This window comes from Styela clava, chromosome 4 (assembly GCF_964204865.1).
Source record: "Styela clava chromosome 4, kaStyClav1.hap1.2, whole genome shotgun sequence".
Taxonomy (NCBI): Eukaryota; Metazoa; Chordata; class Ascidiacea; order Stolidobranchia; family Styelidae; genus Styela; species Styela clava.
The window spans coordinates 15,803,504-15,831,503 of NC_135253.1; the positions used below are offsets into that span (position 1 = coordinate 15,803,504).

The following is a 28,000-nucleotide window of genomic DNA, read 5'->3' on the forward strand; positions in this document are numbered from 1 at the left end:
TGTTCTGTATTTGCTGCTGCTGTATAACTTACATCTCATAGAATAGAAATTAAAATTCAATAAACTACGAAGAATATTTTTCTTGGTGGTTTACCAGGCAAGGTATACAGTTAGGGAAATGCAACGCGATGATTATTTTTGCGAAGATATAATAGAAAGTACTGGAAGAGGAGAACCATTACCACCCAGGCTAAGCCTAAGCGATGAACCGGAAATTAATGAAAATAGTTCAGTACCTATATATGAACAAACACACAATGTTCATCGACAAGCATTCGGAATAGACACGCCTGGAGAATGTTACAATGTCAACAATGGGGATTATTCGTTTGGATTTACGGATAATGCTTCAGAGAACTTTCGCTCTAAAACGGTAAGTACACTTCGCAAACAATACATAAAATTTATTAACTTTTATGATGATTTCGTCCGGTCGTTTGATTCGTGAAAAACTAGCACGCGATTTCTTGCTCGTGGTGTAATTCGAATTCATGGGTGTTGGTTACAATGTATCTGTTGGGTGACAGAATGACTTGAAGTGTATTTATAACATTTAAATCTATTTTTTGCTGTGCATCGGGTCAAATTCAAGGCAATGAATGTTGTCACATACAGTTATCATGGTATTCAAACTGGCAGCATTTAAGCTTACATAACAATAAAAATAGTGAGCACCCAACTAGTAAAGGACCGAGATTTACAGAAACTTACGTCTGTTCTGGACTAGGGTTGGTAGGTAAATCTTAACTTTCCTCTGGGTCATATACAACCAACCGAAAGTAAAGCGATCAAGAAAAATGTCTTGTGACGTTTGATGATTACGTACATATTTCCACTGAGAGTAGATTACAAGCTACACAATGAAGAGGCGTTTATATCGCGCACTACGTCAGCTTAAAATAGTGTACTTTGCTAACACAAACAATTAAAATCTCAGGGGTGTTTTTGTGAGATGATTAGGTTATTTCACAACTCACAGCATGGCTCAATATATTTAATACATAATATGAGACAGCTGGATTTTTGATATCAGTTGCAACGAGTTCAATTCTGCTTTATTTTGATTTGTATCGTATATAAAGTAAACGCTATAGAATTAGTGATTGTTGTTAAAACCAGCACTATAAAGATAAAAGGGCATCGTCGGTATTTAACAACACATTTTTTACTAAAATTTATTAGTAACTTAAAAACATTTCAATTTAATTTTTAGTCAGACAATCATTCAAGTGGAAAACAAATGCCCGATCCATCAATGACGTCACTGACAGTCTCAGCCCTCGTTTGTGACAAATCGCCTTCCCAGCCTGCTTCTCCATATCTTTCACGTCACAGGTAAGAGTTGGTCTCAAGACTTTATTATACGAATGTGCTTTTTATTCGTACACGAAATGGACAAAACGCGGTAATGCCGCTTCTAGATGGGTAAAAATCTTTGTATCGGTAATGGACGGAAATTGCTTTCTCCCGATGACGTTGTCATTCGCTTATTTTAGGTTTCAAAAGTCAAAATTATAGTTTCAATACAGCGAGAAATTAGATTCTCAAGACAACTTCCCCCTATTCTCTATCTTGTATTTTTGAAGGTTCCAAAGAGAATCACAGGCCAGGGTGAGTGACGCTGAGATTGTGAAAGAACGGAGAAAAAAGTTGATCAGCATGAGACAATCGTCTGCGATGTTTGGTGCTGGAACAAGTTCAGTTGGTAACGTTACCAAGAGTTTTGGTCACGTGCGCAAACGACATTCAAGTGGGAAGTCTTTCGCAAAAAATGTCAATGATGACCACAAAGAGTTTGCGTTTGGTCCTGTATGGTTGGACGGAAAAGATTCTGAAGTCAAAAATTTGGATGTCGATATCAAGTCTCTAGGTGAGTTATTTCGATAAATGATGTTTCATACACACAGAACGCAAAACAAATGCGGTGCGTTCCAAGTTTAACTCAACAGGCGATAAATTGAAAAATATTATTGAATTGTGTGGTTTATGATTATGTGATTCATGAATCGTTGTTGGAAAAATAAAACTATCGTTTTCAAGTTGTCTATAGTCTATGATGAAAGCGTCTCCTAGTATTCTATAATTCTTTCTTGTTAAATTACATCTGGGATCGCCACTGCCTTCAAATTTTTGCCCATTGGATAGGAAGTGGACATATGCATTGTTTTCTTTCCGGATTTCTGGATGCTGCGAAAATATTGCTTTGTTTCGCTATTGGACCTATCAACTTCAAATTTTGTATATCCAAAGGCAAAAGAAGTCACTACAAGACTATTATTACTTTTATTTATTTATTTTTCAGTTTCTCTTTTTAACTCCTACCGACTCGATATTTTTTTAACCACCGGCATTCCTTCATATAAACTTCGGTATACTTTTCAAACGATTGACTGCAATTTTGTTATTTGACTTTCGTGTCCACATTGCTCTCTTGCTATGATTAGCGCTGCCACCATGTGGCAATTTTATTAAACTGTCCGAAAATCTCATTCAGTTTGCTAACCATGAAATTAGAGTAATTTTAGAAAGCTCCCAATGAGGGTAAATGGAAGGTTTAAATTTCTCTGCGATTTTTCATATTTAGGCGACGCTATTATTCATTCAAGCGTCATTCTATATATTTTTATGTTAACTTGGGACACGATTCTTCCGTTCCAATACAGGAAATATACTGGTCAATAGGCAATGTACAAAGCGCATTTTCCCATGCTCGCTGACGTCATTTTGCCTATTATTTTTTAAACCAATTTAGTTGCGATTGAAGCAATCAGATGAAATTTTGATACCAAAATCACTTGTGATTTTGTTGACTTAGCAAGTTAGCAAGCTTACTTTATATGGAAGGAGTTCATAAATAAAAAAAAATGTTGCGTGCTTAACTTGCGAGGGGCTGATAAAGTTCAGATGCAGTCGATAATTTTTTGTAGCGTTTTTAGTTTCAATTCCATCACGAGATTTATTTAAAAGTCTATGGTAATACTATAAATTTACCATCGGCATTTTGGTTTTCTTTTTCTTTGCATTAGGTAACAAACAGTGCGATTTATAGGTAAAGTCTAGTTCAGTTCCAAATGTATGAATCGTATAATATTCAGTATAAATACAGTCAGTCAGGTTGCCAACGTTTTAGATAGCAGAAACGTCAAACTATATCTTCATTGCAGATCATGCATGCTGTATATAGACTGTTTAAAATCACATTAACCGTTTGTCATCTCAGTTCGTACAACGCGAATCATGTAAAGTCACTGAATTTCATAGCTTCAGAACAAATCTTGCAAAAAGATATTCGAAAGATTACTTAATGCAAATTTCATCTCCACAAGAATCAAATTGAGCAAGCGAACAGATTCGCTTTTTTATCGCTATTGAGGCTGTAGCAACTATTCATACAAAAAACATGATCGCATTTAAATTGGTTGCTATTTTACTAAATTTGAACGGTATCGACATTCAAGTCATTCTCATTAACATTCTTGTTTTTTTCTATTGCGAAATAAAAGAATCACCTGATCTTCGTTATGCGAGGAGTATTGGAATAACAACAGAATCTTTTGGGTCTAAGCGAAATACAATCGCGGCAGTTCACTATCAACAAATTCATTCTGAGAAACAACCTATTGATGTAGCAAGGTACTGTTAGTTTATTTTTATATTCATCAATTTGTATAAGACGCATTTTCAGGACTTAAAATCCCGCAATATCATGCACGATTTTTTTTGCCGTTTTTGATCCCCCCGATACAAACAAAATTTTTAAAGTATAATTAATTCATTGAGAATAAATTAAACGTAACAAAGTCAAAGTAGGCCTTTAAAATGGAATCTAATTTTTTTTATATTTAATACGACAAAGATACAAAACAATGCAGATGGAACTTTGTTAAAATGGGAATATTGGTATAAAAGGTCTATTTCCCCTTTAAACTCGCGTACTTATATAGCAACCTCATGTTGTTTGGGCGATATTATGCTAATGGTATGAATCTTGTATTCATACATGAAATGGTATAGAGTTACACTTAACCGCACCAAATTCTTTGACCGCCAAAAGGAAGTAATAATCTTCCTAGTAATCGGAGAAAAGAAACAATTCTCAGACTACGCACGTTCCTGTGGCAAATAGCATAATTATAAGAAACAAATTACTTTGCATAACTTCGGTTGTATGGAAACCGCAAAATATTTTCTATTGTCGCAATGCTCTAAACATGATCTAGTACCATGGGAAAATAATGGAAATATAAATATTATTTTTATTCCATGTATATTCGACGTAACCAAATACCAAACTGATTCCCAATCTTTTTTTGCTATTGTTCTATTATATCATATTTGCAATCCAATATGTTTTTAATCCTGCTATTTCATTTGATTGACATTCAAATTTTTATAGTTGTGTAAAATGATATTAGTGAAAATAATCTAGAAATAAGCATATGAAAACTATATAAAAGAACATTTTGAGTCGTGAGAGTAAAAATGCTATTCATTTCTCATCTATTATATAAAAATACGGCGAAACCTAAATTATAGTAGTCACAAACTATATACTTATGGAGTTTTTATGGAATTTATACTTTAGACTGAGTCCTATTTGGTAAAATTGTTATATATTATAGCCCACGTAAAAGAACTATAGCACCAATAGGAAGTCTTGATGATCAAATACGTCACAGAAAGAACCATCGCAAAATTCGATCACAGACTTTACCAGAACGGGAAATAGAAAACGAAATAAAAGGTAAACAGAAATCTTCATTTTAATTTTGGTTCCATAATTGTAAGGATAAAAATTTGATAAAATTCAATGTTTTATAGTTTTTAATATATTTTCTTATTTTTCAGCATCACCGAAATTATTACGATCAGCCACTATACAAGAAACTGTTAGGTACGCTTGATATATTATTCGTTTTTATCATACTTTTGATTGAGTAGACACCCCAAGATTCTAAGTTCTAGATAATAAATATTAGGTAAGAAAATTACGATAATATGAAATATCCTGAGTGATTCAAGCGCTTCTGCATACTATCCCAAATATATTTCGGTAACGTTTCGTCTGATCAAAGTCAGACTTCCTCAGACAAACATTATTCAACTTGGAAACAAAACTCTTGATTCACTTAGAATAGTTATCTTCACTCTTGCTACATCATCCTTGCATTATATGCATACTGATCCACCGGAACAAAAGCTTAGAGGAAAAAAAAGTAGTTAGTCCTGTAGAAACCCAATCGATAGTATATGTGAAATAGTTGTAATTGAATTATAATTATTCTACCGGTGATTACTTATTTAGAGAGGAATCCGACGAAACGACTTCACCAGAACCAGAGTCACCAAAGTCTCCAACTGCAAGTCAAATTCTGAAAGAAGATCCTGAAACCAAGCAAGCTGTTTCTTATCCTGATATTCCGAGAGCAATTTCGCCAGAAAGTTTGAAGTACAGTCAAAGCGGATCAGGTGCTTATTGAACCTTTTTAGTTGCTTAACGACGTTAAGGATAACACGAACGTTTTATCGATGCCGTGGTTTTTTTTGCAAGTTTTTAATTGTACAAATGAAGGCCGTCCTTCACTCACATTTGTAATATCCTATTCATATTTAAAATTTGCGATTTATTTTTGCATTTCTGTAAGTAAACCCAGCATTGTAGTGAAATGCATAAAAATATTGATATTGATATATCATTTTTGCTTCAACATCATCACAGCACAATTACAGCATACAAGCACTGACTAATATTTTAACCTATTGATTGCCTTTTTTTACAAACCTTCAGAATCATGTCGTTATTATTATTGTCGTCATCATTCCTCTTACATATTACTATGCAGCCTATATACAACTAATAAATTTTAATAATTTACAAATTCACAATTCACAATTCTTGTGGATAACGCAATCTTTAGCAGATGGAAACACTCTAAATATTGCTTATTTTGCTGCAAAACCAAGATATTTTAATTGGTAATATTGCTCTTTTGTACCCAATATGTCTATATGGATTGCGGAAAAACGTTAGCTAACTGAACCCACTTCGATAACTTTTAAATATTGTCTGGCGTTATAAATTATTCTATTCTGAATTTTCAGCAGCAGATATGAAATCGGCTTTCAAGAGAATGCGTAGTAGACTGAATGCATCACAGCGGATTTTACCACCAACTTCTCCTCTCAAACCAACAAGAGGAACCGTTGTCACATCCAGTCCAGAAGAAACAAAAGATATAAGAGACAGGTTAGTAAATGTGATAAACTTTTCAAAAAAAAAAAAACTTTTCCGATGCCAAATCACTATAGCCTTCCAATTACCAACATGAAAAAAACTCAGATGCTAAGATTGGTGCAAGGTCTCGCAAATCAAATATGACCTTAGAATCTTGGATGGGATGTAGGCCACATAATTTATATTCACTTGTCTTCTACTGAGATGATACAAGCAAATGCGGAAAAGGTTCTCATTTTGTATTCGATTGTTCTATTTGTAAAATTCTGTAAAATATTGTAATCAATAAAATCAGTCTTTAATATTTTCAAACCACATAATTCTGATTCAGAAATTCGATTAAAAAGATGAGATATGAAAACTCAAAGTTTGAAAATTAAATCTCCAATAACAGCGCCAATTCGTCGTTGTCGTATTCGTTACAAAGCAACCATCATGGTATCAACACTTTTAGGCTTTATAAATGTGGGTACTTTGAAATCATAGAGTTATTATTTCAACAGACCATCGATGTCATTCTCTGTCAATGCTACAGTAGATGAACCGAGAAAACGTTCTGGTAGTTTTGGATCCAAAATGTTAAGAAGAGCTAAAAGTGCAGTTGGAAAGCAATCTAAGAAAGAGTTTCAAGTTCACAAAAAAGACCAGAAAGAATTGAATGCTGAATCTCCAAGTCCTGCAAGAAATTTAATCAGAAAGCAGCGAAGCTTAAACGAAAATTTGGTTCATCGAGTCGGGTCGTCCCCTAACGATTATAGTGTTATGAGGCAAAATACCTTTGACGGGTAAGTGTAGCGTGAAATTTGATGATCAATAATGCTTAATGTTTGGGGTCTTACATTTTTTAAATATACCTCTGGTAAATAAATTGACTATAAATGGAGTTATTCAATGGCTTCACTATTCATTGTAAATTTTTTTTTAGCTATTTGTTTGATTTGAAAAAGACATTGGTTACCACAGCCTTGAATAACTAATACACATAAAAAGCCACAGTATTGCAAATGTTTTGTGGTTCACTGATTTTAATACATATCTGACAATGATTTGGCCATGAAGACTTTCCACTCATTTTCTGCTATCGATCGACGTGTTCCATGCATGTTTAAGTGACTATACCTTTGATAATTTCATTCGAAACTTTGTACAGATTTCTAGTACGTGCCGTTTATTCACTAAACTGTGAACATTATTTTCAAATACCTGAATTCAAGTTTGCATTCGTTTGCTTCTTTTTATTTTTAGGTCATTCTTTGAAGATGGAAGCTTGTTCCACGGCTCAGATGTTTCATCATTTTCAATCCCTCGTTCGAGCATGAATGTAGTGATGCAGGGCGACATCTCACGGCGACGGCGAATGGGTTGGACTAAAAATTGGGGCGTATTGACAGAAGACAGGATTTTAACCTTGTATAAATCGAAAAAAGATTTTGAAGTTACGAAAAAGTGTTGGGGGTTGCCAACAGAAAACCAATTTGACATGGAAGACAAGACTGGGACAATTGGAAATTATTCTTACGCCAATTCCCCCGCTCCGTTGAGTGGAATAGCATCTGTTATAAATTTAAGTGGAGGATGCGAAATAGAAGACGTCGAACAAGGTAGTAAAACATTTCTCTGGTCCGACTTGCGAATAAAATTAATTTTATGTGAATATGTATATTCTTATTGAGCTACTTCTACTTGAAAATTTCATAAACCAAGAAAATTTAGATTAGAAATTGGAAATACCACATTTTAATTGTATATTTATTAGGAAAATCATTTTGAATCCCAAGGGCTCATTTATTTCATGAAGACTTGATTGCCCATTGTTGTCGCTACCATTGGTCACCTTGTATAATTACTCAAATAAACAAATAACAATAGTCCTTAATATTTACAGGAAAGAAAAGCACAACATTCAATCTCATACCTCATTCCTATCAATCGTTTTCTCACCGAGGAGTTACATCAACACTCCCCGTTGATATCGGTAAGAAATTTTGTGTTGACAGCTTGTTTACTGCATTAAAATGTATTTTGCTTCGGTTGTAATAAATTCAAGGTCATTACGATAACATGCGGTAGGTAAAACATAATAACCAATAATATACCATATGGGTATGAATGTAATTATAACAAGAAATTACATTATGTTTTGTAATTATAGTAAATTAAATTATAGTTGAGAACAATTGCTCAATTTGCATAGCCCAATATCATATTAATTTAAAATCTTCTTTTTGTGAACAAGGGTCGGCCGTAAATCTCGTTTGTCCTGCTCTTGACCGAGTTTGGCAAATGGCTATATCTAACTTATTGATAAAAATAGGTAGAAAGCCCTCGCCAAAAAAAAAACCATCACGGCCATCACTCAAAATTAAAAAAAATTAGTAATTATCCACTTAGGGTTAGGAATACAGATTGCGATGTAAAGTTTTCAAATCATTATTAACGTTAATCCTTACTGAACAATCACTTTTTTAAATAGAACGTTCGTTTTTTCTTGAATCTCACAAATTTGCATTAATGGCGGGGAATTTCTACCAAAAGATCAAAATATGAATATGCAAACTGATACCACTTTTCAATCAAGATATATTAGAATGAATAGTCTATATTGAACAAGTTGGCGCTCCGGAAATATTCGTACCAAGATGACGCACAAACTGAACAACCCTAACTTGGTACACATACTATGTTCAAGTTGTGCGCCATCTTGGTACGAATACTTCGGGAGCACCAACAAGTTATGGTTATGATATTTCCAAATCAAGTAATCATCAGTTTACATAAATGTATATTGCATCGTTAATCGGGTTATGGGCCAAATTGCAAATCAACCCAGAAAAGGGCCTGATTTTCTAATGTTTTCAACTTGTTATAGCTCATTCTCTAAAAAATGATGTGCCTGGTAGTGGTACACTGATTCAGGCATATTACTCTTCTGTTATTTATTGGCACAATGATACATACGATAACGAGGACTTGACTTGTTGACGGAAGTTGTCCCCTTATCCAAAGATATTCACTATTCAAATATATTTTGATAAAAGTTTATATTCTCCTATGTTGTACTCGCGTTCATGTTAGATTATAGTGAGTGTGAAGTTCTTCTACGATACGTAATTATGTAAGCAAAGGCGTGAAATATTTATTTACACATTTCAAGAGCACTAATGGCAAAGTTGTAACAGTGTAAATATTTTCAAATTTTGTACATGTTGTGTGTGTTAACATATCCCAGTCATATGGACAACAGTATTTCCACTCAGCAAAAATCAAACACAGGTATTGGAAACATCATTTATATTCTTTTAAATAAGGAAGTGATGTAGCACGAGTTTTACTGACAAAAATACCTCTTCCCACTGGCGCTGTACAAGCTATGTAGCGTTACAACTATTTTTAATATTGTAAATCGGAACGTTGTGGGTAACGTTGCATAAATCACAAGACGGAAAATATGAACAAGTTTATTTTGTGAATAACCATGAGTCATTCAGGGTGTACTAATATTGGACCAAAAATGTTCTGCTCAGCATGCGGATTGCGGATATCTGATTGCTTCCCAGCAGCTTCAATTTAAACGATAGTGAGAAAAAACACTCTATGATAAGTAGCTTTAATATTGTGACTTTTTTGAACATAACAATATCGAGTACAGGAAATTTAATTTTTACTAGTAAGTCGATTAAGCAACAAGTGGCTGATGTACTATTTTCATAAAATTTCGATAAAATATCAGCTATTTAAATATACCTGCTATGTCCCTGGGCCTGAGAGATCATTTCTCATTCGTTATAAAACTTGCTACAAGGAAGCGTAATTAAAATATGATTATTTTACATCATTTGCGTCATTACGTTAATATAGCGTAACTGTGTTAGCTCCGCGTGATATTTTATAAATAGTATCAGCTATTTAAATAAAGTCAATGACTGTATAGAGTTAGCAACACGTAAGTTCGTCCACCTCCGACGAAGAGTTTATTTATTGACTAATAATATTTTTAATATATCATGCGTGATCCGGAAATAGACAGCGCATACATAGTGAGTTACATGTACTGTACATCTGTGAATGGATGGTAGTATAACAACCCCAGTGTAATGGTGGTTTTGACTGAATATTGACTTTTCACATGCTCAGCGACGAGGAACAACATTTTGCTATCAGATACTGCGGTAGGGTATCAGAGAAACCAATTTGATAACGTTTATAGATGAAAACATTTTGATCACTCGTTATAATACTTTACATTGTTCTAATATTTTTGTCGTTCGCGGATGCAGAAATATAAAATATATCCGAAAGTTTGTGAATGTGATTGAGGTAACAACCGGTCGTTTTTTACTTCTTTCATTATAAAAATCTATCCATCTACATGCAACGATTAACCAGTTGGCTATTCACATATTCTTACCGTGTTCGGATAACAAGACAAGGTTCTTGCCAGATTTCCTCTCTCAGGGAATGGATTTGAAAATTCAACACCGACGCACGTGACCGTAATAGTTTTCGGGATTCTGCTGTTTTGGTTTGTAATAAAAGTAGTTATCTTGCTTGTTTTCTCACCTATTTTAAATACATGCAAAAACAGATAATCATTTAATAAATCAACAAATTGATTTCCGTGTGAACTACGCTATCACCGAAATCTTTGTTTTCAATCAATCGAATAAATCCGGATTTGATCCGAACCCTAATCCGGATTTAATCTCGACTCAAACACAAAAAAGCAGGATCAAATAAATCCAATAATGATGTTAAGTACTAATCGCATTCGAAATGTAAAGGCGTGAAGTTGCATGAAGACGATCGGACATTTTGTTTGGAATCGTATTTACAGTGCCAGTGGGTATGTTATACCATATGGAAATTTTCCTAAATTCTGGCTTATAAAGTGTGCTATGTTTGTGAGGAGTTAAGGTTTTATTTGCATTAACCTAATGATGAAGTAAAAAAAACACAAAAGTAACAAGAGCACAAACACACACTATTATCACAAGAATATATGAGGAGTTCAACTCTGTTGCAGCAATGTGAGCCTCTTATTACAAGTAAAACATACTTGGACGGATTATTTGGTGTGTGGCGCACACGGGTCTAAACTATGCTTGTATTACAGAATGGAGATTCCACGTTAATTTTCATACCTTGTCACCACAAACATATGAGCCCTTCTACTTGCTCACAGCCTTGCTCAAAGTGTGAACCTTCCCACAAAAAAAACACAAAACAAAAATTATTGAACGACATGATACTGTTACACTTGTGAGGGTAACAAATTTTTTGGGCAAAAATAGTTTCAAGTCTCTTACTCAAATCAAATTCCTATCAATTACGTACAAAGCCAATGACATTTTTCACACTATAAATTAATTGATATTTGAAAGTTTAAACGATAACATTGCAACATTTTTCATTGTCAACTTGACCTATATATTGATCAGTGATCTGATTGTTCCGAAAATCGGGGTATATCGTTCAGTCTGACCTTTACTTTTGTGTATTTTCCATCATGTTCTTAAGGTCATCTGTCCCATATATATGCAATACTTTATTTCTATGCCTGGATCAAATGACTGATAACAAACATGCAATTCTCATTTAAAAATGCGTTAAACTTTTGTAGACAGTAGCAAGAAATTTGGAAACCAAATGTCGGCTACCTTATCTTGCTAATTCTTCCATTTTTTAATAAAATTACGGTACGTGCAACATGCGATGAATCGTTGCCAGTCGTTGATAGATAGAAATGTTATTGATTTATTTACCTCCTCGTTATAAAAAGCTTTCTACAGTGGTCATATAACAAAGTTCATATCAAACACATAACTTTGTATATCGATCATATTTTCTGTATCAGTAGAAAGTGTTCAATCTAAAATTTTGATTGAATTTCCCGATAAAAAATGAATAAATTTTTCATTTTATATAAAAAAAATTTTATTGGGTATGATGATTATTTGAATTTGGGCAAAATTTAAACACGGTTTATTTTAAGGCGTTAAATAGTTTTTCAAACATTATTCACAATTGACTTGTTATATATTAAGTAATAAAGAATATTATTTATTTGGTAGCCAAAGGGCTTGACATTAAACATTTTTGAAATCATAGTAATATTTTTTTATGAATAATCATTTACACGGATATTATATTTGAATAGAGTTATTTGCTTCATTTAACATGCTAGTAACTCAATATCACATTGATGAAATGCGGTGAATGTCAAGTATATATATATAAAGTTTTCCTTCTTTTTTTTTTATAAATAGTCTAAGGAAATACAAATACATAATTCATATGAAACAAATTCACATCAAATATTCATCGATTAGCTAAAACAAAAACTTCTTATTCAGGATTCAATTGTGAAAATATCTTTCGAGATTTTCTCCTTGGATTATTTTAACATTTTTTTATACTTTTAATATATGAATATGATTTAAAATCTAACAGTATCGCGTGAAAAATGAAGCAGGGGTACATTGCACAATTCTGTACATGCTTTTATTTTCAAATGCAACCGTCTCCATTTTTACCAAACTCAGAATTCAATGAAACAAAATGTAATATTTTGCTGGAAATAGGTTTAGGCTCGCCTCGGATCGTCCATAGTCGGGCAATGCTAAAAGTACTATTGATGCGTCCGTGCAAATCTTAATTACAAACGCTTTATTTCATGTTTTGGAAAGGAAATACGATAAATGCGCACAATATAACCGCAAAGATCGGAAATATTCATTTAATAAATAGCCATTTAGTTGATGATCTTTTTTCGCTTTCCCAGTAGCTCTGAAATTAGCGGCGCATTGATTTACCGTCTAAATACTGGAATTATAGCCAAAGTTTGCCAGCAGTATTTTTATATCAGATATACATGTTTTTGAATATTTCTACTCAAATGAACATCAAATAGGCAAATATTTATGTTTTCTAAAATTACGGAAGACCGATTAAGGATCCGTGTCTCTTCCGCTCCCTGCAGTCTTCAAACTATAAAATATTGTACGAAAGAGCAGTTCGTTTTTGTACGTTGTTGCCTTTAAAATGGCTCTTGCAAGCTTTCATGGGTTTGTACGAAAAAGGATCGTAATTTGTGAAAATTCCCATTTTCACTGGAATATTTTTGTATTTGAAACAATTTTACATATATACGTCATAAAATTCCTAAAATATTTCATCGTTTTTTAATCCATGTCAAAATTGTTTCGCTATTTTACATTATAATGCTCGTGACAGCAACTATCACTACCAATTAAGAGCACTTGTCTTTGAATGATTTCGGTTCGATCGTAAAATAAAGCCATTTTAATTACTATTTGTATTTTTCTTTATTGATGATTTCCATACGTTTTAACGACCTTGCTATCTCATTTGAAGAAGCCGAGTAATAAAAATCGACCATTCTTTTGTGAATAAAATCATATAACTAATTGGGATTCACTGCAAGTAAGCGGACTAAATAAAGCATTTAATTATTACTGACTGCTAATATTTGATACAAATCTACATAAAAGAACAATATTATTATGCAGCAATTGTGTAACAGCATAAAATTATCTATAGAAAAAATGTTACACGATGTATTTCACGCTTCTGCTGAGAAAAAGGTCTTTTCAAGTATTCGGTAATATGCAATGAACTAGTTGGAGGTGATTTTGTAACACAGTATATAGATTTTTAGACTTACTTCAAGTCGATACCGATCGATTCAAATGCCATCCGGTTGTACGGCTGTGGCAGAAGAAAATAACATATTTATCTAGTTTGATTTAACTGTGGCCTTTGCCTGATCAATCAATGTTTGTGATCATCTCGAATAGAAGAAATGGGTTAATGTCATAAACTTTTCGATATTACGATTCATTTCAAAGCCCTGACGTCACAAATAAAATGTAAAGTAGTTGCATTGTTTCCGTTTGAGTTTACATTCTCTGCGGGAAACACACCAGTTTGTCGCGCCCCCTAAATTCGCTTCCTTGATTATTCCTATTTTTAACATTGTTCTCTATAAGCTTAAGCGGCAAATCAAAGTCGAATTTAGTCGCTAAGCAGTCAAAATTGGGGTATTATTGAATCTAGATGTGTTTCTGACGATATAATTGTGCCGTAGACTCTAAAGACTATCTGGCGACAGTGAAATTGATAACGGCAATCGGACATAACTGTCAAATGATCATCTTTGAACCACCATCTGCGGCCTTTATCGCAAGCATTTATTGTGAACTTGCAAATGAAGAGGTATTAATTATAGGCGTTGAACTACGAGCGCCAAAGCGTCTGTAACTATTTACCGTTGAATGGGCCTTGTGGTTAGTGCTATCTGTGATTGCTGATTTTTAATCGCAATTAACGCTTCACTCCAATTAAAACAGTGTATCTACCAAGACCATTTGTCCACTGCCTGATATCGCTTGGCAATGAATTATAGCATTCTGATATGACCTATAGACTTTTAAGCTTAAAAGTTTATTCGATATTTGATATAATTTTCATTTTAAGATAAAGCACAAACGATAATTAACAAATATTATCAACTATTTCAAAGATATCCACAAAATTCATACGACAAATCGGCCCAAATCTTTTATTTCTGTGTTTCCAGTTGGGTAAATCTGTTAACCAAACGTACTGTCATTACTGGCCAAACAATTAACGTAACGTAACACAAAGAATGATAGGCGACACGTAAAATATCTTACGCTGCGCCACTCAAGTTACGCGAAGAGCCATTTTTGGTATCGTTAACGTACAAATGATTTTGATTCGAAAACTGCTTGGACTCATAATAAACACTCTTAATTTATGTTATTCTATTCCAGCCTAATTCTGTATCAGTGTCACTAGGTAAATCTAAGACACCGTGTAAAATGACAATCGTCACAAGGAGCCAATAATACGCTGCACACGAGTTATTTTTATCGCACGATTGGTTGGGATTTGAAATTTCCGTTTATTCATTCATAATGATATAACATGTGAAATGCCTTTTTCTGTATTTGTTTCAACTCGTGTCATGATTGGTATTTTGCAAAACATGATGTTAATGTCATGGGAAACCTACATTTTATTCATAAATTCGAAATGACCTTATCCATTCTTGAATGGAATACATAAAAATTTCCCCCTTATTTTTTACTTAATTATACAAAATTATTTCAAATCGTGACTTTTCTGTAGCTCTGAGTTCTGACTTCTAAAAATATACGTTTGTTGTTTTCCTTGTGTAAACGTAAAAATATCGATATTCATTCAAAAATGGAAGCGTTTTTTACTGAAATGACAAATGTATCTGTTTTGACCAAAAGTCAACAAGTATCCCACGTTTGTTTAAACATATGTCACGATGACATCATTATTAGTAAAAATATATTTTGATACATTTCTTCCAATTTATTTGGATTGAGACATCTGTGATTTACTGTAGATTGTTAGCGGTTTGAACGCATTTTTGTAATAGTATATGATAGCTGTGTGTGATTTTATGCAGTCAAACACAAAAATGAAACCACACGCTGTCAAAATTGACAATTATGTACATGTCATTTCAGTTTAATTTAATTCCTATTATTATTTATTTCCTAATTATTGAGGTGATAGTAAATTGTGCCTAATGTATAGTAAATGCATTTCTACGCGACTAAAAGTAGTTGTGATTTTATTCTTTTTCGATAATACACGTAAATATTTTTTTCATATTAAATTTTGTATTTTCATAATATTTTGCACATTTGTTGCTCTCATTTTTCATCAAATCATACATGAGCGGGATACCGATTGCTTGTTAAAGCAAAACAACATTATTAGCCATAATGGAGTAATAACTGACTGATTCAAAATTCCATTCAGTCAATATTTCAGTTATGCGAGATAAATCCATGTTGAAGTTCTTGTCAAACACAGTACTGACGAACGGCGTCATATCACGTGATTTTTAGGACCAGTTCTATCCAATGATGCCGTATAGCGCTGTATTGTTAGGTTACATTCATCTACTTATCTTGTGGGTTTTGTTAAATATTAAACACTCCGGGCGCGTGGTAATAGAAACGTTAGGGATTTTAAAACCAGTATTGCAATATACCGACGACGGGTTCTGTATCACGTTAACTTGGTTGTGCGTTTGTTTCGGCAGATTGGAAATTGCAACAAAAACCTATTCAATTGATGTGTAAAAACAATGATGAATTTCTGTACTGGGTGAAAGCATTTTACCAATTGAATACCGAAGAACGCACTGGCAAAAAGACGGAACAAAGAATTTTAACTCCGATTTTGAAGCCAAAAAGTGTGCAAGGAGAAAACACAAATCCTCAATCCCAATACCAAGGAAGAAATCAGGTATTTTCATATATTTATATTTTCAGTTCATGTTTCATATGATTTAAATTGCCACGGCAACATCATAATAGTTGCGCAAGAACCGCACAAGAAATAATATTAACGCTTATGACAGTGGCGTAAATTCTGGTTTTAGCTTTTTTATCCAAATCATCATAAACTTATGATTCCAAACAATAGCCCAAGGCGTCGGTAAAATGGCAACGTTGTGTTGTTTATTACTTTTACGAAGCATCATCTTATGCGCACATGTGGCTAACGTTACTATTTAGCGAAAGGTAGTTTTGAATTTCTCAATCAGATTAGGTGTTCTCCTAAATAGGTTTGATTAGTGGATTATTATATTATACGTATGACATAAATGACTTTCGTGTGTGTAATACAACGCCTACTTGAAAAATTATGAGTAGGCTCATCAGACAACTGGTTACGTCACGTGCGTAACTCTTGTCTGACTGAGCGAAATGGCTGACTGGGTTGAAACGTAACCCATGAAACAGGTGGAACTCTATTGTTAGAGGTGTTTATTCGAGCGCATCGGTCCTTCTATAATATGTAAAGGCTTTATTAGGATCGCAGTCAACGACTTATGATGAAATCTAACCACTGCAGTAAAAATAATATGCTATTGGCTAAGGAACGATTTGCGTGTTTTAAGAGTTATAAGTCTTGAAATCAAGTCTATAAACAAAGAGAAGTTAGTATCAGTCAATAGTGAATATTGTGTCTAGTTTAGTTGCAAAGTCATGTTCAATATTTCTCGGGAAAGAGTTCTGCCTTAAATTCCTGCTTTGTGTAATTACGTACCGTATAGTTACTGTGATTACTTGTACTGTATTTTGGAACCTATTTAACCACAATTCCTGACTTTTTTAGCCAAACCTAATTTTACTCAAGTTCTGATCAAAATATTTTAGGTGATAGTTTGGGCATGGCACTAGTTTATAGATACTGCATATTACTAATTGTGGCAAATCATGTTATTTAAGGTTTAGCATACGATGTAAATATGTTTTGCATCAATTTTCTGATGTTTTTGATAATGATCCTTCATATCGCTCACATTTTTAATTGCACCACACCAATCAGTACATATTTTTTCAGTCGAGAACACTTAGTTTTTGCTAAGCGTATAGCTGAAAATATCTTATGCAAACTATCAACTATAAATATATTTCTGTGTCTTTTCGTCGCTTGCCCAATACAGCTTAAACGAGCATTCTTATTTGGACGCGGTGATTGGTTTGGGTTGAACAAAGGAAATAATTGGGCAGGCTTAATGCCAATAGCTGCGATTTGAGACAGTTAGGATAACATACCGAGAAAATGTAAAGATGCATAACAACTCGTGCACATTTGTATCAACAGGCCATTAAAAAATAAACGGACAACGTGAGATTGTGGGAAATTTTTCACCTTAAAAGTATAACTCTCTATGATAGTCCTTCACATATTAAATACCGTTTTTAGTATCGCAAATTGTAAATGTTTGAAAATCAGTTAGGTCGACAGCCGGGTCCACCAGTTGCAACTTGCAAATTTTGTTTGCTGTATGACAAAATATGTTTATTTTATTTTTGCAATGATTAACATATTTATATTTTAATGTACATTTGACGTCGAAATAGGTGACAAATAGAAACAGTCAAATTACTGCAATACAATTTACACATTCGTTGCATTTATTTATATCATTAGTATATTGTGTCCTCTACACCTCAAATATTTCCTCTTCATTTGAGACTGGAATTGCCATTGTATGGCATTTCAATTCAAGTTTACCATACATCTCGCCATAATATTCAGCTGGTAGATTTCAAGCTGATTTTGACTTGTTTATGAGTGTTATAATTGGACGTGGCGAATGGAATACTTCATAATTCTCCACTAATGACCCTTGTCAAAATTTGACTCATTTACTGTCAAGACTACACAAAGGTATCACCATGACATAACCTGGTTATATATTAATCCGTTTTATTTGCATTTCCTTCTAGGAGGCCAATATAGATCTTGGTAATTGGATAACCAACAACAGGCTTGTTCCTGGACTAGATGCGGGGAGCATGAACGGACCAGTAAGACAAGAAATTCGTTCTCATCAGCAGAAGCCAGTCGTAAAAAGCGAGAGTTATCAACAGGCTTCGCAGCACGAAAGGGATGTACATCATGAAAATGGTGTTGATTTTATTCCAAGAAAATCGAGCCTTGATTTGGATAAAATAAAATTTATAGATGAGGACGCTGATGAAGGTGATTCATCACACGGAATTCGAAGGAGTTCAGATTGTACAAATGTAACCACTGCATGTGAAGATATATCAAAAACGGGAAATCAAATAAACACTGATGAATTTGAAGACAAAGGTATAAATATTCGAAGACGGCGCAGGAAAGTTAGAAGTGCTCAAGAAAATATGGAAACTGAGCTAAAAAGATGTTCGATTACTGAAAAACTGGATCTGCGACGGGCTGAAATCGTTGAGGGGAATGTTTCCTCGGATACACCATTTCATAGTGATAAAATACAAAAGGAAGTGAATCACAAAGTTAAATCAAAAAGTAAATATTCAAAAATGCCAAATAATAACGAAAATCAAGGCAACGTTTGCATAAGCAATCTACAAGATAACGGTAGCAAAACATCCAAAGCAGGCCAACATCAACACAACGCTCACCGGAAAAACGAGAGAAGTTCGGCAAACATAGAACATAAAACGAGAGATAAGAAATCAGTCAACGAAAAACACTCACGCGGAAGAAAAAATAATCTTATCGGTGAAGTCTCGGACGTCAGAGAGCAAACAATAGGATATATGCAGCCTGATAAGAAGGGCGATTTTACTTCTTCTAACGGGGCCGTATATATTGGTCACTTGACCGGGAAAGAAAACATTAGCAGTGGGGTAGCAAGTGAGAAGAACAAACATACCAATACGGTCGACGAACAGTGCGAAATTCAAAATCAAAACAGAGAAAACTCAAAAGGATTATCCGATAATGAAAGTGCAGATGAATTTTTAGAACTGAAAATCGAGGTTAATCCCGAAAAGGTAGCAAAAAAAGAGACTAACAAAACTGCAACTTTTATTCAGCCTGATTTATTATCTAGAAACGAACGACATAGTATTAGACAATTTAAAACACGTTCTGGTATCAACAAGCAAAAGAGTTTGCGTCAGAAATTACTCAGAAAATTGGGACCAAAGGTTTCACTGAGTAACAGTACTCCGGATTTAAACGCAGCCGTTGAAAACGAAATAAACCGAGACAACAATTTATTGGATTTATCGAATACAGAAGAAACAGATTCCCCGACGCATGAGATAAAACTAAGGCGTAACACTGCTTTTAGGAACGAACTTAAACCGCCTAAAACTGCTCAACTAACTCGGTGTCTTTCGGAAAGCGACCTATTGGACGCCGAAGAAGAGGTTGACGGACGAAACATGAGGACTTTCAAAAATGTACGCAAACTTACACAAGACACATTTATGGAAACATATGGAGTTGTGCCGAGTAAAAGAAATGGTGAGTATCTATCGATAAAATACTGAATTCGTAAAATTTTGAAGGTGAAAGTTGACCAGCTGCAAATAAAATAGTCCACCAAAAAGTAATTCCTTCATTCTTCGGTAAACAGGAAATTTTACATGGTTTAAATTTTTATTCTAGGAAAAGTAACCGGCAAGAAACAAAAACGACATTCCACAATTCAGGATATAAATAAGAACGATCTTCCCGGATTCACGCTTTACGTTGACGAGGTACGTATGGAAATATAAATAAAAACGTTTCCTATAATTGCCAGTCAGAATTTTTTTACGAAGCTTCATAACCATTCCCGTGTTGATGACATTTTGACGTGTCGTACACGATGCTGATTATATCAGATAATTTGGGGTCAAAGAAAGAAAATTCCCGTTTTTTAATCATAAACAAACAGAATCCCTGTTCATTTTTACCTACTGACGAAAATTTTATATGGATCGTATAGGTAAGACGTTAAATCGAATTCCAATCTTATCGCAATGTAAAATGAAAGTTGTGGTTTAGGTATCTTTCATAAGCTTCATTTTTATAATTACTACCTGTTGCGAAAGGCACAAAGTGACATCGGGGGAAGGTTCGTGAATGCTTTGACGACTCAAGTATTACGCCTTTTGTTACTTTTATCGCAACGCATGCAGGTTGAATTCAATAAAGCGGTTATTATTTAATTTCTAGGATGCGAACATGCATCGCCTTTTAATTGGTTATTAAATAAAACATCTAGTTTGATGGTACTGAAAAAATAAAGTTCGCCGAATTTAAGCGTATATTCCTATAATAAAATTTGCGGTGATATTCACAATGTTTTACTGTTTTGAAGCTTGCATTATGAATAATTTAGTTTACATCTTTGACATGTTGAAAATTCCCAGAAAAACATATCACATGTCGGAACGTGATTTTTTCTATAAAAATAATAGTACACTTATTCGTGGGAAAATGGCTAAAATTAGGACTTCATTCGATACGATAAAAAACGTATTTTTAACTTTAATTTTACAAAAATAAATTAACAAACAATAAGGTTAAACATTTTATAATTGTTTGCGCAAACTCGATCAACTCACGCGAAATCCTAAGTGATAACACACGTGGTTTTATCACATCCAAGTATAGCAAATTGATCGCAAACGGTATTTACAATTTGGTATTCCCGCTAATTAACTTCGCTAATCTGACAATACACCCTAGCAAATAGCATCTTGACTTTGTGTAATCCATAGATTTATAATTTAAATAAGACTAACAACATAGAATGTTTCGGTATTATGGCAGATTACAACAAAGGCTTATTGCACATAACGAGCATCCTTTTGTTAGTACTCTGTGAGTCCTTGGCTGGCCACGGCTTATATGAACAAACCAGATGGTTAAATTGTGCCACCAAAAGATTAAAGTTGGCCCCCTTAGAGAACGCGTGCATTTGCCTCAGTTAGACTCTCACTTGATTGGACTGTTCAATTTAGCTTACATGAGGCAGTAATCCCAACAAGCATCTGCGAAAGGCCGCGGTTTTGAATTTGCAATCAGTTTTTATGATTCTCATAAATCAACGTTATGGCAGTTACAAAATGCCTCGTTAACGACACAAATCATTCCTGTCAATTCCAGCTTATCAGTTCTATTACATCTCAATAATCACCATTAAAAATGTCCAAATTGCAATTTGCACGGTGCATCCGCCCACCGGGGAGACGGCATATCTCATGGTTTATAATTACGCATAAAGTAAATTTCCAAGCTATCTAATGTGTGGTACGTGGGAAACTCCTCATATCATAAAACATATTAATTATATTTAACGCGTATTTTATATCATTAATACGAGTGTACGCCCGATTCGCTTCTATGCACGGGGTAGCATTACATCATTGATACTCATAGAAAACATTTGCAACTATGGGATATAGTGTATTGATATTACTCCCCATTTATTGTTGAAGAATATCATTAAGAATGAAGCCATTTCCGCTATTCAAATTTGTTTCGCTAAATTCCAATATTAAACGCCAACTATTGCGTTACATATATATTTATAGTTTAGGGCTTTACACTGTTATATATTTGGAATATATTTGTAAATTCAAATAATTAGATCACGATATTTTATCATCATTTTCTCAATATCTATTGTGTCGCGCGACTCGGTTTAATGATTCTACAATAAAGTATCCAAAAATAGTTATGCTGTGGTAGAGCATAACTTTGTTATAGCTTTTTGTTATTTTTACGCTGGTAATAATGCACCAAGTATAACATAACTATTCTATCTTCGGATCATAATTGGTTAACTATCATTCGAGGATATGGTGAGTGATAAATGTTGAAATCTCACGCTGGTTCATACGACTCTCGACTTTTATAAATCTTTCCAATCGATGACGGATGAGCTTTGTGAATCGTTGGGTATTGAGAAATCCAATTTGTTTCTCTCGGCGCATTTTGCTTTCATTGACTTTATATGGATTGCCAATAACCTTCTTAGCGAGTGCAAACAAGTACAAGAAAAATAGCTCACATTCGTATTTATAGAAGTTAATTAGAATGTTATGTTTACCAACAAGTCAGTACGACGCCACAATATAAATATTAATTTGAAGTTCTAGTGAAATGGAGTTATAAAATACGGTTTATTGGTGACAAAACAACATTTTTCTAATGAAGACGAACTTTTCTGTATGTAATATAAATAGAAAAAACTCAGTAAATAAGCAGTGCAGTTGAACGCTGCTGCTCATCCTCTAAAATTTGAATTTTTCACAAGATGAAATTATCTTATGGAATAAACCTGGCTTAATTATGTCAAAACCAAATGATTAAATGTTGAATTCTAAGGCAACGCAGCAGTTTAGACTGTATCATTCAATACATCTCGGTGAACGATTATTTCACCCAACGATCAATTTAATTGTTTATTTTATGTTGCACCGTTCAACGTCACTTTATTACTTTTATTTTTGTTCCATTTTAGAACGAGTACCTAGAAGATATCACCGATAAAAGACGACCAAGTTCAAGCGAAAGTAGTTCAGGCGAAAGCTCGTCATACCAAGGTTTGATTTATTGCCCTAGTTTTTTGTTTGAAGCTTTTAAATACTAATCCTTTGTATATTTCCTCCAAGGAGATTTATGGTTTCACTGTAGGTTGTTGGGAAATAGCAATAAATAAGGAGTAACAACCTTTGTCAAAATTCTACATAGGAACTATTATTTTCTGAGATATCTTGCTTCATCTTGGGTGCTGCCTACTTTGAGCGTTTTTGTGAATGATTATTAATATTGTACATGTTATTTCAGCTTCTATTACAACATCTGAACCACCGACGCCATGTTCTGATATCCAGAAAGCAAAATTGAGCAAATCAAAATCGGACAATATTCATACAGTCATCAGAAGACCAAAAAGTACCGGATCGGGTTAGTAGTTTTTTTTATAATTTTTTATAATAATAATGATAATTTATAATTTTTATAATTTTTATTTTACCCTCACCATATTGAATTCATACGAAAAAAGCCTTATATTAAGGAAGCACACTTATTCAAATTACATTGTCTTATTGAATTTTCAGAGGGCAGTGACGGACGACATTCTGCGAAAGAGTCATCTAGAAACAGCTGGATAGCTTCACTCACACCACATTTTGCGCGTAAAACTCACAAAGAATCGTCTACGATTTCGGCTTCATCAAAATCCTCTAGTGGTCAAGCTTCCAGAAAAGCGGTTTTTTGCCTTCCGGCGACGAACTTGACTTCTGCAGCACATAGAGGTTATTTGGATAGAAGAAATAAGAAAAAGCAATGGGATAGGTATGTATAGCAATACCATTTTGATTTGGTATTTTTTCTCAAACAATCAATCAACTTCCGGGTCAACTTCCTTGCTTTGTCATTCACGTCAAAGATCAAACTCATTATCCGACTTATTTTACAAATAAAAAGTCAAGTGCTTTGCGCATGTGTATCCCCCTAATCTAGCTTTTTGTGCGTAATTTCCATCCTTAAGCCGATTCGAGGACCCTTGAAAGGATAAATTGGTTTTCCTACTGGTCAGCGATTGTCTTGAGAAGCGATACAGGGTACTTAATCACTATTTAGGATAAACGAGAATGATGAGGGACTGTTAAAATTTTTATATAAAATCGTGTATGGGCAATAGGTAGATGCTCTTTTAGAGCGCATTATAACCGCTGCTTTTATTTGGCCATATGTTGCTTTGTGTGGTGGAATATTTGTTTGAATAGACGTCTGCGGAATTTTGGGGATAAAGTTTGTGATTTCATCTCTGAATAATGGTTCTATATGATGAGCATTAATGAAAACATTACAAAACCTCCCGGTATTTCTTTCCATTGATTAGGAAATCATCTTATTTATATAAAATAAAACACTTGGTTATATTTAACATACCGGTATATTCAATATTGTTTTTTATTTATTTTGGCTTTAGATTTTGGTGCGTACTTCAAGATTCCTGTCTGTACTGTTACAACTCTCCACAATCAGAATATACAGAAGACGCCGTCGTTTTACGTGGTTATGACGTCATCGCTGACGTAACAAATTTGAATAGGACACGTTTTCCATTTCGCCTTGAACGAAACGTAAGTAGTCTTCTTGAAAATGAGGTTTAGTACAGTACAATTTGGAACGCAAAATATGGTAGTGATTTTGTAAACCTTTCTTCCTAACTTCCCAAAATGATGGTATTCTAATCGTTAATATTATGTTTATGCTTTTAGTGAACCTACACTAGAGGATAACATGAGATTATTGTGTTGTTTTTCATTTGTTCCATTCCATTTGATATCGAGGAAACATTACATTACGCGACAAAAAAATTAGAAAGAGCATATCGCTGTATTGAATATGACTGATTGAGTACATCCACCCCCTTTTGTTCATTAAATGAAAATTCTTAATACGATAATTACTCATGTAAATATATCATTTGTCGCATGTACGTTCAGTATTTAGCAGATTCGGCGCGTCATGATTAATAAAACAAACAAACAGGTGAAACTGCAAATTTCCTTTTGTTGTGTATCTTTGTATTTGTTCACTTTACCTCTGTATGATATTACGTTTGTGCTTTTTGATTGCTAAAATTTTTAGATATGTTTATGTCTATAGCGCTTTTATCAAAACTTGAACTTTTGTTCATAAAATTTATACGTATGATTATGACTATGAAAACAGTATTTGGAGAGCTGGACATTGAAGTTTCAAATATGTATTATACATATAGTTGATGATAAGATCATAGCTGCCATTGGTTATTGTTCGACGCAAGCTTTAAAACAAATTGTTGCGTATTATATTGTGTTATATATTTCATATTTTATCAACAGGGGTCGCCAACTCTACATTTCAGTTCGGACAACCACAGAGATTTTTTACTTTGGGCTGGAACGCTGGAAAAAGAAACTAGCAATGTACAGATCGGTTCAACGTAAGTATTTCCTTAATTTTGAACAATATACAAAATATTTGTGTAACAGATCTATGATTAGAATTAAATCAATAACATTTGCGTTATAACAACTTCTATTTTCCTCATTTATATTTATAATTTTTCAATAATTTACAGAGACAACGAGGTGTTAGTGAACAGTGTAAGATCTACCACAAACTTTTTAAGGCCAGAAAGCAACCAGCAACCCGGAGAAGAAAACACCAAGCCTAAAACAGTAAGTGGAAATTGATAAAAAAAAATAATTGTGTCAAATCTGAAATATAGTATTTTTATTAAACTTGGTGTTTTATTTTGCAGGTTGAAAGCGTTACCAACAAGGCGCCATTCGAAACTCAAAAAGAGAATTTATTAAGAGAAGTCCTTGCTCATCAACACAATTATATAGAAGAAGAGAAACTTTTGCAGAAGAAGGTAGGTTTACACATATTAAACTACTTTAAGTCGAGTGCAAACCGTAATTTAGCATAAATACATTAAATTTTATATATTTGATTAAGTCTAAATGGCAGACAAAACCAAACTAATATATAAACAGTATATAGGTTCGAATTGAATGCTTTGATCATTTGATCACAAATCGTGAATGCACCAATTCAGTATAATTTTAATTCGAAAATATGTGATGATAATCATGTCTCATAAACAGGCAATGTATTCACTAATTTCATTAAAATTGTGAGACGCAAGAGGCTTTGTTATTTGTTGAAATAAATTCGAAATGAAAAACTTTTTCTCAAATTATTTAAACTTTTATTCAGAATGTCAACGCACAAATCTCAATTCTTCCTTCCGCAACTCGATTCTCAAAAGATCAGGTGAACGAGAAATATAGCCGCGCAAAAGAAGAAGAGGAATTAAAAATGCTAAAATGCCTCACCCATTTAAACAAAAGAAGAAATTCAGCCCAGCTTAAAGTTGACCAAATCACAAAACAACTGGCTCCAAAATCAGGTAGAAAGCGACGCGAAAATCCTCAACAATTTGCCGAAATGGAAAACAAATTGAAGGAATTGCAAGATCGTTTAGCCATGGTCGATAAAGAGATCCAAGAAAAACAAGCAATGAAACAGGACGTCATTGAAAAAATGCAGCAGCGTCGTGACTTGCAGCTTCTCATTCTAGAGCAACAGGACAGTTTAGATATAATACATAGACATCAAGCACAAAAGAAACGCACAGCATTCGCTCAACAGACGCAATCACAAGAAAGTAACGAAAGATTAACTTCGATTGACGAAATGTCAACTATTTCAGATTGTTCCTCAACGTCGTCAAACTCTCTTCCCGACCATCTAACTCTGCCTTTGGAATCCAGAACGTCGTCTACGCCCCGACAAAGACGGGTTGGACGAGTAGATATAAACGAAGGCAATACTGCACCTGCTCATGAAGGCGACAGTGGATTTCACCGAAGTTCCGATATGGACGAGCACGACGTTAGTACAGCGTTGAGCAATGATTTTAGATCCATTTCTACTTCGTCCGAAAACGATGAATCTTCGGACAAAAAATCGTCACGCGTGCGCCATCCAACAGATCCTAACAGTAACAAAAGCGCTAGCAGTTTAGAAGAAGCCACATCACCAACAAGAAAAGACGAAATCGATCCTTCAATATTAGCCGATATAGAAGATTTTCAATTATTTTCAAGACAAAAATTGGCCAAAATAAACAACAACAATAACTCCTGATTTTCTGCAATTTTATTTTCTTTTCAAATTTTTACAACCAAATTTACATTTACACACTTCCAAAATCACATTCATAAATAAACCGACATCTTACATGACAAATACGAATCTCTAAAAATCATTCCATAAATACTTTAAGTATTATGTTTATACTGGTCATATACACTTTTTAATATAATCAAAAATACAATTTCTTTCATAAAACTGTATAAAAATTCAATAAAGTTTCAAACTTACTTTTATTTACGACAAATGGCGACAAATGTATTTTTTAGCATACGCTGAAGACGTGGTAATGTTATTTGTATCGCCCACCAACGATCATACATGACTAGAAAATAGTGTTTGTTTGATCTTTTTTTTTAACTTATTCTATCTACATTTGCTTATGTCAGCTGCTTCAAGTATTCCTGGTTAAACCAAATACTTTACAAGTTTTTAAAAGCATATTATCTGTAACCGAGTTTTATGTTTATGCAGTTCGAAACTACATTTTATTTTTAATCTACACGCTTTATTCTTTTTACTTCTATGTTTTTGCATTTTTATTTCCTATTTCTCTTCCTTTTGTAATCTTTTGTTTTTATCCAAATTTTAATAAATTACAATAACTAATTTTAGTTGTTTGATTCTCACTATCGCTTGAAATGGAAGAATATGCTTTGTTAGCAGAATGCTGAAAACTTGCCTGAGGTACTTGTTGCTTGATCT

At 33.7% G+C, this 28,000-nt stretch overlaps 1 protein-coding gene across 3 annotated transcripts; it reads left to right on the forward strand.

Annotated features, from left to right (window-relative positions):
• Nucleotides 1-83: 83 nt before the first annotated feature.
• LOC120327075 (uncharacterized) lies at nt 84-27,913 on the forward strand. 3 transcript variants are annotated; one of them, XM_039393465.2, is made up of 22 exons: nt 84-373; nt 1,214-1,335; nt 1,587-1,870; nt 3,504-3,633; nt 4,623-4,744; nt 4,849-4,894; nt 5,306-5,469; nt 6,103-6,247; nt 6,739-7,020; nt 7,481-7,836; nt 8,121-8,210; nt 16,365-16,570; nt 18,568-20,101; nt 20,246-20,337; nt 23,094-23,175; nt 23,420-23,539; nt 23,695-23,932; nt 24,573-24,726; nt 25,474-25,574; nt 25,713-25,812; nt 25,896-26,009; nt 26,357-27,913. In XM_039393465.2, exons 1-22 carry the CDS (start codon nt 119-121, stop codon nt 27,287-27,289), a joined length of 5,670 nt encoding a protein of 1,889 aa, XP_039249399.2. In that variant the 5' UTR covers nt 84-118; the 3' UTR covers nt 27,290-27,913. The 3 variants fall into 3 exon arrangements, with proteins under 3 accessions (XP_039249399.2, XP_039249400.2, XP_039249401.2); XM_039393466.2 differs by having other exon boundaries at nt 6,106-6,247; XM_039393467.2 differs by having other exon boundaries at nt 6,109-6,247.
• The last annotated feature ends 87 nt before the right edge of the window (nt 27,914-28,000 follow it).

Coding starts and splice junctions, on each gene's coding strand:
- LOC120327075 (XM_039393465.2), top strand. CDS start 119: ATGCAACGCGATGATTATTTTTGCGAAGATATAATAGAAAGTACTGGA. Junction 8,211..16,364: donor AACACTCCCCGTTGATATCG/GTAAGAAATTTT, acceptor TTGTTTCGGCAG/ATTGGAAATTGCAACAAAAA. Junction 25,575..25,712: donor AATGTACAGATCGGTTCAAC/GTAAGTATTTCC, acceptor AATAATTTACAG/AGACAACGAGGTGTTAGTGA.